The sequence below is a fragment of the Vombatus ursinus genome, unplaced genomic scaffold, assembly GCF_900497805.2.
Source record: "Vombatus ursinus unplaced genomic scaffold, bare-nosed wombat genome assembly UNPS02009062.1, whole genome shotgun sequence".
NCBI lineage: Eukaryota > Metazoa > Chordata > Mammalia > Diprotodontia > Vombatidae > Vombatus > Vombatus ursinus.
Window position 1 is genome coordinate 19,201,052 of NW_020948840.1, and position 12,634 is coordinate 19,213,685.

Below are 12,634 nucleotides of genomic sequence, written 5' to 3' on the forward strand. Positions count from 1 at the left end.
CGAGGCTTCTGACAACCTTAATCATCCTCAGGAACTTGGTTCCTAACTCCTAAATAGAAACTAAAAAAGGAAAGGCTTGAAACACTGGTCACAAAAGCCCCGATGCTCAAGTTGGACACTTCACTCCTGTCTTGTTTCAGCTTGGTTGATTCCTGTTTACACTTTTACTTCAATGGATCTATGACCTCGATGACGGGGACACTATGCAATGATGCAGGTCACAACCCATCCACTCCTCATTCCATCCTTGTCCATGATCTTTCATAAATGCTACAGAGAGCATGGCCTCTCTCTTATGTGCCAGAGATCTTCCAACCAAGGCAGCACTGAAGGCAATACATCCTTCAATCTCCCCCTGTGACTCAAGCCCTAAAAAATGAAACTACCTTCTGACTTAGGGAAATTCTCAAAGGATGACAGCAGTGAAAACTGAATTCCTGTAGAGCTTCAAAATACGTAAAGACCTTTAACAAACGGCATCTCATTCATTCCTCACAACAACCCTGTGAGGTAGGTATTATTATCTTCACTTCATAGAGGTGGAACAAAGGTCAGAGCTCTTAAACGACCTGCCCTTGATGACACATCTATTAAGTGTCAAAAAGTGGCCTTGACTCCAGGTCGTCCCGACTCCAAGTCCAGAAAGCTAACCACTACACAGTAACTAGAGAAATATTTTTTATCGCGTTTTTAATGAAAACATGTTTTTCTCCTGTTTTACTTGGCCTGGAAACATACAGTTCTTATCTTACATAGGTACACAAACTTTCACTTTGATGCATGAATACCAAGCACATGAATCATTTCCAAAAGGAGACAAAGATCAAAGGCCATCAGTTTAGAAAGTCAAGAATCTGGGTGAAGAGATCAAGCCATCCAGTTTTTCACAAAAAGTCGACCAAACGCCTCATCCTTAGCCGTTCAACTTGAAATGATGACAAGCTGCACCGGGTAATGCACGTGCCATAATGTTTCCTCTTGGGTAGTAACAAATAAAAGGAAGGACTTGGGAGCTCGAAGAAATCAATAGCCATATTTTTCATTAAGATGGGTCCTGCCATCACCGCTCTGGCCTGGTCCAAAACAAAGAAACACATTTACTTTCCAAAGTCAGGGAGCAAGAGAAGCTATTCAGCAGTCTGCCAAAAAAGGAGAAGACGGTGGAAAGAGAGTAAAGACGTGCAAGGAAACTGGTACCCACCTTCAGGTGGCACCCACACACAGTAGTCTGGATCATCTTCTGGATACTTTGAGGAAAGCATCTGTGGTAACTGCAAGAAAAAAATGGGTTAATTAACCCCAGATTCAGAGCGCTTGATAACACTGACAAAGATATATTACCTCGAGGAGCTGTGTCTTGCTCGTTCTTTTATGTCCCATAAATTGAGTCACTTGTAGAAAAAATAGTGATTCAAGATAGATGTCAGTAAAAAGGGGATTGACTGTCTCTACTCTTCGCACCTCAAGTGAGTGACTATTCTATTCTGATTGTGATACAAATCACTGGCTTCTCAAACTGAAAATATAATTAGCAATAATTTAGGTAGTTAATACCTTAACTTACTATTATTGTGAAGAGCACATTTGTGACTTCATTGGTACAGGAAATTCCTAGTGAAGAAACTCCCTCTGCCAACACAGAGATAAGTGCTTTGCAACTTACAGTCTCAGATAACTGTCTGAAAACGGACTCACAATCTCAGACACATAAGAAACTAACTGAAACTTACAAGACTAAGAGCCATAGACATAAAATCCCAATAGCTAAATGGTCAAGACACGAATAAGCAATTTTCAAAGAAAAAACCCCAAGCTATCAAGGGCCATATGAAAAAATTCTCTCCATTATTAATAACTGGAGAAATGCAAATCAAAGCAACTCTGAGATTCTATCTCACACTCATCAGACTTGCAAAGGTGACAAAAGAGAAAAATAACAAATGTTGAAGGACCATGGGAAAAGAGATACTTGGAGGAGGAGCTATGAATTGGTCCAGACATTCTGGAAAGAAATTTGAAATTGCCCAAATAAGTTACCAAATTGTGCATACTCTTTGCCCCAGCTATGCTATTACTAGGCCTATGCTCCAAAGAAATGAAAGAAAGAGAAAAAGAACCTATACATGAAAACATATTCATGACAGTTTTTTTTTTTGTGGTAGCCAAAAATTAGAAACTAAGAGGGTGTCTTCCTATTGAGGAATGTCTAAACAAATTGTGGCATAGGAACATAATGGAATATTAAATGTTACAAGAAATGAGAGAGATGGACAGTTTCATGGGATTCTGGAAGACCTCTTTTGATCTGAGGCAAACTGCAGTGATCAGAACTAGGAGAACAATCCATAGAATGATAGTAACATTGTAGAGAAAAACAACTTCGAAAAACTTAAAAGTCTGATTAATGGAATGATAAACCAAAAGAGTAAAGAGTCCAAAAGAATGAAGATGACTTCCTGTAAGAGAAGAGAACTTAAAATGAAGAAAGAGACATACATTTTTGGACATGCCCAAGGTGGAAATTTGTTTTGCCAGACTAAGCATATAGGTATTGAGGAATTTATTTTTCCTTTTAAAAAAAAAATTTGTTCAGGGAGAGGTAGTGGGAGTCGCAGAATTAAAGAAAAAAAAAGATAAGTAGTTGAAAAAGAATTATAAACAGCAATGTCAAAGTCACAATGCTTTGAGAAACTGCACCAAAAAACAAGCCCAGCTAACACATTAATATTTATTACCAGTGATTATTTATTATACTTTCATATTATAATTATCACATCCATTATATTTTTAACATAATTCAGTATAATGCTGTTATTGTTATTATGATTATTTATGTCATAAATACCTAGGTATGTTAAATTATTTTATGTTTAATATTGGTTTGTATGTTAATAAAATTGTAACAAATTTTTTTTTAAAAGAGAGAGAAAGTTGCCCAGGGCACTGAAAGGTTAAATCATTTGTCCAAGGTCACAAAGCCAGTCAGGCCAGATCTGAACCCAGGTCTTTGCGATTTCAAGGTTTACCTTTCTATCCATTAAGTCACATAGTTACCTACAACTGTTTATACTACTAATAATGGTAGCATCAAGAATTTTTAAAAGTAATTACACTTTTTTTTAAACATTCATTTTTTAAAACTTTGAGTTCAAAATTTTCTCCCTCCAGCCCCTTCCTCAGCTTTTGAGAAGGCAGGCAATATGACATCAACTATACATGTGAAGTCATGCAAAACATATTTTCGTATTAGTTATGCCCCCAAAATAAATAAATAAATAACTAAATAAATAACTGAAAAATAAAGAAAGTGAAAAAATTTTGCTTTAACCTCCATTCAGTTTACTTTCTGGAGATGGACAGTATTTTTCATTATGACTCCTTTGCAATTGTCATGGATCACTGTATTGATCAGAGTAACTAAGTCTTTCACAGTTGATGATCTTACTATGTACAATGTTTTCCTGGTTCTGTTCCACTTCACTTTGCACCAGTTCATAAAAGTCTTTACAGATTTTTCTGAAATCATCCCCCCCCATCATTTCTTACAGCATAATAGCATTCCGTCACAATCACATACCACAACTTGTTTAGCCATTCCTCAATTAAAAGGCACTCCTCAATTTCCAATTCTTTGCCACCAGAAAAAGAGCTGCTACAAATTTTTGTACATAGAGGTCCTTTGCCTTTTTCTTTTATTTCTTTGGGATACAAAGTAATGGTACTGCTGAGACAACAGCACCAAGAATTTAGAAATGCTTGATCCTCATAATAACTTTGTGAAGCAGAAACAGCAATTACATATTCCTTTCCTCATTTTACAAAGGAGAAAACAGCCTTAAGAAGGCTGACAAATTTCCTTAAGGTAACAGAGTTGATGGAGGTAAGAACCAGATCTAGGTTTTCTGACTCCTAAGTCCACTTCTTTCCACATTAAATCATTAACAGTGACGATAACAAGGTGCATAGCATTTTCAAAAACACTAATTAAATGCCTACAATATGTACAGCAGGGGAGAAAAGAGTGCAAAAAAGACATGTATATGAATACCAAAAATACAAAATAGAATGTACAAACACAGTGATGAGACTTTCTGGAAGGGAGGGATATTTGAACTGGACTTGAAGAACAGATAGGTTTCAGTAGCCAGAGACAGGCGTGAAGGCATTCCAGACATGGTATAGGCAAAAGCATGGAAAAAGAAAAGTGTGGCATGGATTCTCAGTGGTTCGTAGTCTAGTTTATTGGAAGGACAGAGAGAGTAGCGAGAAAGAAGACTGAAAAGGTAGTCTGGAGCAAGTCTGTGGGGTTTCAGGCTAAGGAGTATGGACTTGGGCTTTGGAATGGGGAGCCGCTGAAAGATTTGAAAGCATTTAGTGACATGATCAGAACTGTATATGGATGATTCTAGTAGTTGTGTGATGAACAGGTTGGAAAGGGGAGAACCTGGAGAGAGAGAACAGAAGTATGGGAGACAGAGTCACTGTGGCAGATGGTTACTAATGGTGCACCAATAAAAGATGTGGGTGAGAGCTGAAGGGGGCAGCAGCCACAGTGGCAGGAATGGAAAGCAGCCCAAAGTGCCAATATACAAGCAGCAAAGACAACATAAAGGACTTACTCTGCTTGGACCAGCAGCTTTCTTCAGTGCTTCCTTGCTCTGCTTGCAGCTATTCTTTGACTCTGGTGAAAAAAGCAAAGTTCTATCACTCCAATGAGGCAGAATTAAACACACTAATTCTTGTTCCACCAAAGTCATAATCTTTTGGTTAAATCTGCTTTAAAACAATATACTTTCAAAACCCTGCAGTTGGAATCAGTAACGCAGGAGGGAAGTAAAAATCCTGAGTTGAGTGAAATGTAACAACTCATCTGGGGAAGGCTTTTGGTACTATTTTTACAAATTCATTCCAATCCAGTAAAAATAAAATATGGAAAAGAATTTCTCCTTTCAAGAACTCATATATTTCTAAGCCATAGATATTTCATGACCATGTAAAATAGTTAAATATAATTCATACTATTGGGATAGTAATATGCAAAACCAGTCATAATGGAATTCTAGAATTTGAATTTGCCATTCCATAATTTAACACTTAAGAGGTAAAATTAGTTCACTATTATTAATCTTTTTTTGCTTCATCATAATAAGGAATCTCACTTCTATAACACCTTAAGGTTTACAAAGTGCTTTCCTCCCCCACAGTGCTCTAGGTTGCTGTAGGTGAAGGATTATTATACCTTTCTTTACAGTGATGAGAAAACTCAGGGTCAAAATGGTAAAATCAGAGATGGAGACAGGCAGAGCCAGAAACATACACCCGGGTCTCCTGACTCAATTCTGGTGGCTCATCCTTCTAGCCAGACTTTTTTGTGAGTTCTAAAATCTCCCCTGGGACAAAGCTTATCCTAGGAGAGGAAGAGAGAAAGGCAGGCAAGGGGAATGACCAAAATCCTTCAGCAGCTCCTTTACAAACAAGTCCTAGATCCTGGCGGACACCACTGCCATCACCCTGTCATCTTGTCTGCTACCTTGTGGCCAATGCTCAGTGTAAAAGTTGAGGCTATCAGCTGCTCACCTGAGGACTCCCCTTGTATCAGGGCCACACCCTCATCCTCTGGGCATCTTTTATTCAGTCTTTCCTGGCTAGGCTGAGTCGAAGAAGACCCTGTTTCTGCAAAAAGCAACACCAAAGCACATAGTCAGGCAGTGTAGAGGACGGGGAAAAGCTCCAAGATGAGAACAATCCCAGCATCTGACACCATCTTTAGTGCCAGCAGTTTCAACCACCGACATTTGGATTTTGCTTAATGCAGAACTACCAACTTTCCATTTTAAATAACAGGTCAAACTTCATCGAAGAGAATGACAATAATGAGACAACATACCAAACCTTATAAGATGCATCAAAAGTGGTCCTTAAGGGAAGTTTTGTTTGGAGTCATTTTTTATAGGTATTTGGAGGGTTTTGGGGGACAGCTCAAGCAAGTCACTGCTTTTCCTTAGGGGAAGTTTTATATCCTCTAAATGCTTATATGAATAAAACAGAGAAAGAAGAGGTCAATGAATTGGGCATGCAACTAAAAAAGCTAGAAAAAGAACAAACTGAAAATCCCCAATTAAATACCAGATCAGAAATTTTAAAAACCAAAGGAGAGATTAATAAAATTGAAATTAAGAAAACTATTGAACTAATAAATAAAATTAAGAGCTAGTTTCATGAAAAAAAATCAATAAAATAGATAAAACTTTGGTTAATTTGATTAAAAAAAAAAACAAACCAAATTACCAGCATCAAAAATGAAAAGGGTGAATTCACCACCAATGAAGAGTAAATCAAAACAATAATTAGGAGCTATTTTGCCCAACTGTATGCCAATAAATTTAACATCTTAGTGAAATGGATGAATATTTACAAAAATATAAATTGCCCAGATTAACAGAAGAGGAAATAAAATACTTAAATAAACAGTTCAATTTGGTTTTTCTTTTCAGTCATACTTCATTTCTATTCTAGGGATGGAAAGGAAATGGATCTTTGTATGATACAGACTGGAAGAGACTTCATAGGTCAACTGGTTCAACCCATTCATTTTACAGACAAGAAGACTGAAGCCTGGAAAGGGAAGGTGACTTACCTGGGGTCACCTAGCTAGTTAGTGCTAGAGCTCGGACTAGGTATCTAGACGCCTCGTCCAATGCTCCTTTTCCTCTGCCACACTGACCCGAGAGGCATCTCGGCTTTGAAGCTTTCTAGACAGAGAGCCCCTATCATGACTCAGGGTGTTTCTGGACCATGAGTAAGGTTGCTAGTTTGGGTTACAGATTTTACAACTATCAATTTCTGGCAACTGTAGAAATGAAATTGTATGGGGCAGCCAGGAGGGTCGAGGTAGAGGACAGGAAGTTTGTAAAAGCATAAAGGCACACTGTATAAGCTAGAAATATTTCTTTTGAAATAAATGTAAAAGTGTCTAGTAGAGACTAGGCCCCAAAACAAAAATCAAACTCAATCTGTTTAGAACTGGAGCAGTTAAATCTTTTTTTGTGTGCTATGAACCCCTTCTGAGAAAAACGTTTATAAATGCATAAAATAAAATACACAGTGGTCCTTGAATAATAGACAAGACCTCTATAATATTCATTTGTTCCAACAGCTAACCTTCTCATACAGAAAAAGAAACAAAAAAGAGTCTATGTTATGCTGTCATATTGTCAAATGAATTAACCAAGAAAACTGAACAATAAGGTTTCATGAAGGATGATTTATAGAAGAACACGGGACCAGGAAGAGAAATAAATGCCTTCAAGATAAGAGAATGTATAAAGTATAGAAGTCAATATATCCTAGTCATAAGAAAGCAGTAGTCGCAGTTTATGACGTAACAATTTGGCAAATTATAATCTAGAAAAGGTCTATAAGATGCTTGAAGACCCCTGATGGACACATGGGTACCTTGAGTAACAGGCAGTGAGGTCTGCTAACAAAGGGGACTATTACACACTGATGGAATTCCGGATTAAATCTGTGTACTGCTCTGTATTCCAAGAGGGGGGTGTTCTAAGTAAGCGGGAAGAGGCTGAGGTGGGACAAAAGACCTCAGAGGCCACCCAGTCCAACGCGCATCTGAACAATCTCCTCGACAAGTGGTCACCCAGCCTTTGCTTAAAGACTTCTAGAGTAAAAGGTTTCGAAACCCACCACCTCTTGAGACAACCCATTCCACTTCTGGAAGTTCTGCTGACATAAAGCCTAAATTTGCTTTTCTGGAACTTCTATCCACTGTTCTTAGTCCTGACCTCTGGAGCAGTAAGGAAAATGAGTCTAATCCCTCTTCTGCCTAAAAGCCTCTAAATATCAGAGAACAGTCATATCAACCCTAAATCTGATCTTCTCTTAAGAATGAGACTTGTGTCCATAACTGAGAGAGAGAGAATAATAATTACCAGAGACAAGACTATATATTATCAAAAGGTTGGGCATTCTGTGGCCTGGAGGGAAACACGTCTCTCTCAGCAGGCAGATTCTCCTGAATTGCCCCTAGAAAAGAAGTAAGTAACTGCCAGCACCCAGGCTACACCTTAACAAAGAACCTTCCTGCTCACTGGCCCTACAGGAACCAAATAGGAGCAACGGGATGACTACCACAGGGCTACAACTTCTGGTACTGCACACATCATTCCTGGCGTTCCTGCCTCCTCTCATCTGTGCCTGGTCATCCGGTCACAGTTTTGTACACACAGGTTTAGAGAGGCAAGGAAGTAGAGTATTCCTTTTGCTACTGAGCTGGATCAGTGTCCTTTCTAGCCCTAACTGAAACAAACAAAAAGAGGACCCCCCAGCCCCTAAGTATTCATGAGTACACATGACACTAGAAGAAGCTGAAAGGTCCACCCCAAGTTCACTCTGAGGCTGAATTGTAAACAGAATTGAAAGAAAGTACCATGGTAGAGGAACTACTTTCCTAACTAGAGCATTAGCCCAGGTTCTCAAAGTGTGATCCAGGGATCCCCAAGGAGAGGCCAAAACTCTTTCTCATAATACTAAGACACTGAAATTTCTAATATGTTAAATATTGAGCAGCTCAGTGGTGCAATGGATAGAGTGCTGGGCCTACAGTCAGGAAGACTCATCTCCCTGAGTTCAAATATGGCCTCAGACACTTACTAGCTGTGTTAACCCTGAACAAGTTATTTAACTCTGTTTGCCTCAGTCTCCTCACCTGTAAAATGAGCTGGAGAAGGAAATGGCAAACTACTCCAGTATCTCTGCCAAGAAACCCTAAATGGTGTCACGAAAGTCAGACATGACTGAAAAATGACTGAACAACAAGTATTAAATATTGATAGCTATAATCTACATAAATAAAAACTCTTTGGGAGTCCTTGATAATTTTTAAGCATATAAAAGGGTCCCGAGACCCAAAAGTTTCAGAACCATTGCTCTAGCAAATGCATAAAAAGCCAACACAGAATTAAGAATCAGATTTCTTTTTTTTAAATCCATGAGCTTGTAACATTAGGAAAAATTCTCTCATTAGAACAGAAGAAATGAAAAAAAGTTACCATGTCTGGTGTCCATCAGCTTGTTCTGATTTGAAAGATCTGGAACTGGACAAGTTTCTTGCATTGCTTCTTCTGACTGCATTTCCATTTTAAGAGGTCCGTGATCCATGGATCCTATTTCTTCTTTGTGTTCTTCTTCTTTTTCTTCCTCCTCTTCCTCTTCTTCAGGCCCATCCTTCATTCTTATTAAACTTGGAGGGAGTGCTGGACGCTTAGGGGGCAACTTCTAGGATGGAAGAAAAAGGATAAACAGGAAAACTTACATAACTAAAAGACAAACCAAATTTCTCTAAAAGGGTTGGCTAAAGAGAAGAGGGACAGGAAATCACATTGCAAAGCTGATAATCTCTAAAGAAGTCTGTTGGAAGGATGGTTTCCTTGTGAAACTTTAACCTTTCAGGACTTTAGTGAGTCTAGAATTAATATCTGAGGGCAAAAGAATATTAATGAAAAAACACTCAGAGCCGCCTGTAAGGATAGGGAAACTGGTTCCAGGAGATCAGCTGAAAGAACTCTGTGCTATTAAAAACACAAGAACAAGCAAAAGAGAGCCAATTAATCAGCAAGGATGATCAGAGAGTATTTTCACCAGAGAAGAAAAAGGATATATGAAGAAAGCTACTTGCAAGGGCTTGTGATACTAAGTTGGTGTAGGACGCTGGAGCCTCAGAGAAGGTATCCCCTCTCAAGCTATACATGAACTCTAGAGAAGGACTTTTAACTCAAGAAGACAAGATATGTAAGTCATAGAGAAACATTCAATCTGAAGTCTCTGAGTAAAACTGAGAATCTGAATAACAGGTCCAGCTGAGCATAAGTGACAAAGGAAACAAGATTTGCACCTTAGTTTCTGTCTTCTTTAAAAATCTGCTTTGAAAGAAAGACACACATTTTAAATTACAGTGCTCAGTGCGGCCACATTTCAGGATGTGCTGCATGAGGAAGAAAGGATCATGTGCTTGATCATTAGTCAGGGACTGAGCCTCGCCTTAGCTCTACCTCAACAGCTGGCTCTGGGGAACAGGGTCAGTCCATTTCCCCATCTACATAAAATGTGCAAGTTGGGCTAGAAAATTTCTAAATTCCCTTTAAACTGTAAAATGCTATGACTAACTTCAGCTCTCTTAATAAATAACTATTCTTTTTTGCTAAAAATGAAGTTCTTTCCCCCCTCCACCTCAAGTAAATCACCCTATGTCATAGGCTGTTCAGTCTACATAGCCATGAACCAGGCATCATTGCTACTTGGCGATAGTCTAACCTAAATACAGGTTTCTTTCTGCTGCACTTGCCAAAGAAAATTTGTAAAGTGGTAACAAACGTCCACTTACCAATCGTCTTACCCATCATTTGGTTTTGTATCTCCCAGGAAGGAAGTGCCCACTGTATTTAATCTCTCCCCATTCAGAGGATAAAGTATATCTCCCATCACAAATTAGCAAACTACCATCTACTTTACTTGTCAATCTGGTTAGACTCAATCAATTCACCATGGCCTGATCTCCCCAGGATGAGCTAATAAAGAGGAGTCTCTGGCTGGCTTGAATGAGAATCAGGTGGAGAGGCAGCACAGTACAGTGGGAATCCCAGAGTACAGGGGTTCAAATACTAGCTCTTTGGTGACTATGTGGGCAAGTCTCTGGATCTTGGTTTTTTCACTTGAAAAATGAAGAGGTTGGACTAACGGACTCTCTTTCAGCGCCAAATCCTATAACAGAGGTAACTTCGCTAAAGGCACTGAAGCTCCATAAACAATCATTCTTAACATTATGAAAGGATTTTATCTATCAACAAGGTGAATGGAAAGCAGCACAGGAATGATTCAAGGACCAAAAGTATACATTTTCTTCCATAACTTACCCCTACTGTTCCAGTTTTTAATTTAAATTTGCTTCCTCCTTTCATTGCACCAAAAAGAGGCAATGTTAGCTTTTTAGGCTTGTTTTCCACATTTTCAGCCTGGTTTTCAGTCCTATTAAGAAAAAGACATTATTGCTTGTAACCACTGAGTCAGCGCAACAAATGCCTATGTACTGCTATGATATATAACTCAAAAACCTTTATAAAGCAAAAAGTGGCACTACTAGAGATTTGATTATATAGCAATAAAAATGTATTCCACTTGAAACAATTGCAATTAACATCACTTTACATCACTGGTTTTCACAGAAGTAGTCAAAGTAATTGAGAGCAGGAAGACACCTATCCACTGGCCTGGAGATTCCCAAGAGAGCAGCAGCAGCAGCAGCAGTTATAACATCCCCCCACCCCTACTCCCAGCAGCAATTACTAATACTTTAAGGTTTGAGAAAATTTTTCCTCACAATGACCCTGTGAGGTGAGTAACATAAGTATTATTAGTGCTTTCTTTAAAGATTAAAAAATGGAGGCTCTGGGAAGAGAAGTCACACAGCTGGGAAAGGTCAGAACCAGGGCCGGCTCTCTTTCCACAACACTTTCTAGCCTCTCTCAACCTTGCTTTCACCAAACTATGACCCTATGACATGAGTCACACAAGAGGGGGAAATATGCAGGAATTATCCATGCAGAGGCAGGAGCTGTAACCTTATGCTAATAATCCTTTTCTTCCCATTGACTTCTGAAGGGATCATAGTGACAGCAATGATCCAAGCAACACTCCTTATTCTATATGAGCTACAGAGTCACATTCACCCCGAAGCCAAACAAGCTCAATTACCTAGAACAGAATCACGACTGGGGAGAATGGGAGAGAAACTTAAGTAGGGAGCACAAACAGAACCAGACCCAAACTCAATGATTATACTAAACAGGACTAGAAATTTGCTAATCAGGAGGAAAGGAACAGGACTAGAAATCTGCTAATCAAGAGGCAGCTAGGTGGTGCAGTGGATAGAGCACCAGCCCTGGATTCAGGAGGACCTGAGTTCAAATCCGACCTCAGACACATGATTTACTAGCTGTGTGACCCTGAGCAAGTCACTTAACTCCATTGCCTAGCAAAAAACAACAACAACAACAAGAAAAATTTGCTAATCAGGAGGAAAGGAACATTCACCTTGGCTAGCAAAACCTAAGCTCTGGAAGGAAAAGGAGAAAAATACATACAACAGAAAAATAAGGTAAATATAAGAAGAGACAGGAAAGAAGAAGGAAAAAAAGGAGAGAAAACAAAAGGTAAGGAAAAACAAACAGCAAAGGCAGCCAGCAGAGCAACACGGGTCCCGAGCACATCATAGGCTCACAGATATAGGTCTGGAAGTGATCTTAGTGGCCATTACGACCAACTCCCCCCACCTTTTACAGATGAGGAAAATGAGGCCTGTGGCTATCCAGAAGCTGTCATCTGTAGCAGCTGAGAAGACAGCTATCCTGGAGACAGAAAACTGTAACAGCTCTGCAGTGTAAGGGAAAATGAAAGTAATACAAGAGTAACAAAAAGCTAACCACTTACATTAATATGGCATTTTAAGAGCTTTCTTCATGAGAGCCCAGTAAAGAGTGTAGTACAAGTAGAATACCTGTCTGAGTGGTTTTGTATTTGGCAGCAAAGGACAACCCCACCAGGCAGTGATTGCTCAAAAAATCTT

At 39.0% G+C, this 12,634-nt stretch overlaps 1 protein-coding gene across 1 annotated transcript in view; it reads right to left on the reverse strand.

Moving 5' to 3' along the window:
- Nucleotides 1–673: 673 nt before the first annotated feature.
- Nucleotides 674–12,634, reverse strand: part of SLC4A1AP (solute carrier family 4 member 1 adaptor protein) — a 28,074-nt gene continuing 16,113 nt past the window's right edge. Inside the window, exons 9-14 of the mRNA XM_027850402.1 lie at nt 10,926–11,037; nt 9,066–9,291; nt 5,578–5,673; nt 4,620–4,681; nt 1,202–1,271; nt 674–1,073 (exon numbers count right to left, since the gene is read on the reverse strand). Of these exons, the coding sequence (XP_027706203.1) occupies nt 1,024–1,073; nt 1,202–1,271; nt 4,620–4,681; nt 5,578–5,673; nt 9,066–9,291; nt 10,926–11,037 (616 nt within the window). The 3' untranslated portion in view covers nt 674–1,023. The remainder of the gene's footprint in view (nt 1,074–1,201; nt 1,272–4,619; nt 4,682–5,577; nt 5,674–9,065; nt 9,292–10,925; nt 11,038–12,634) is intronic.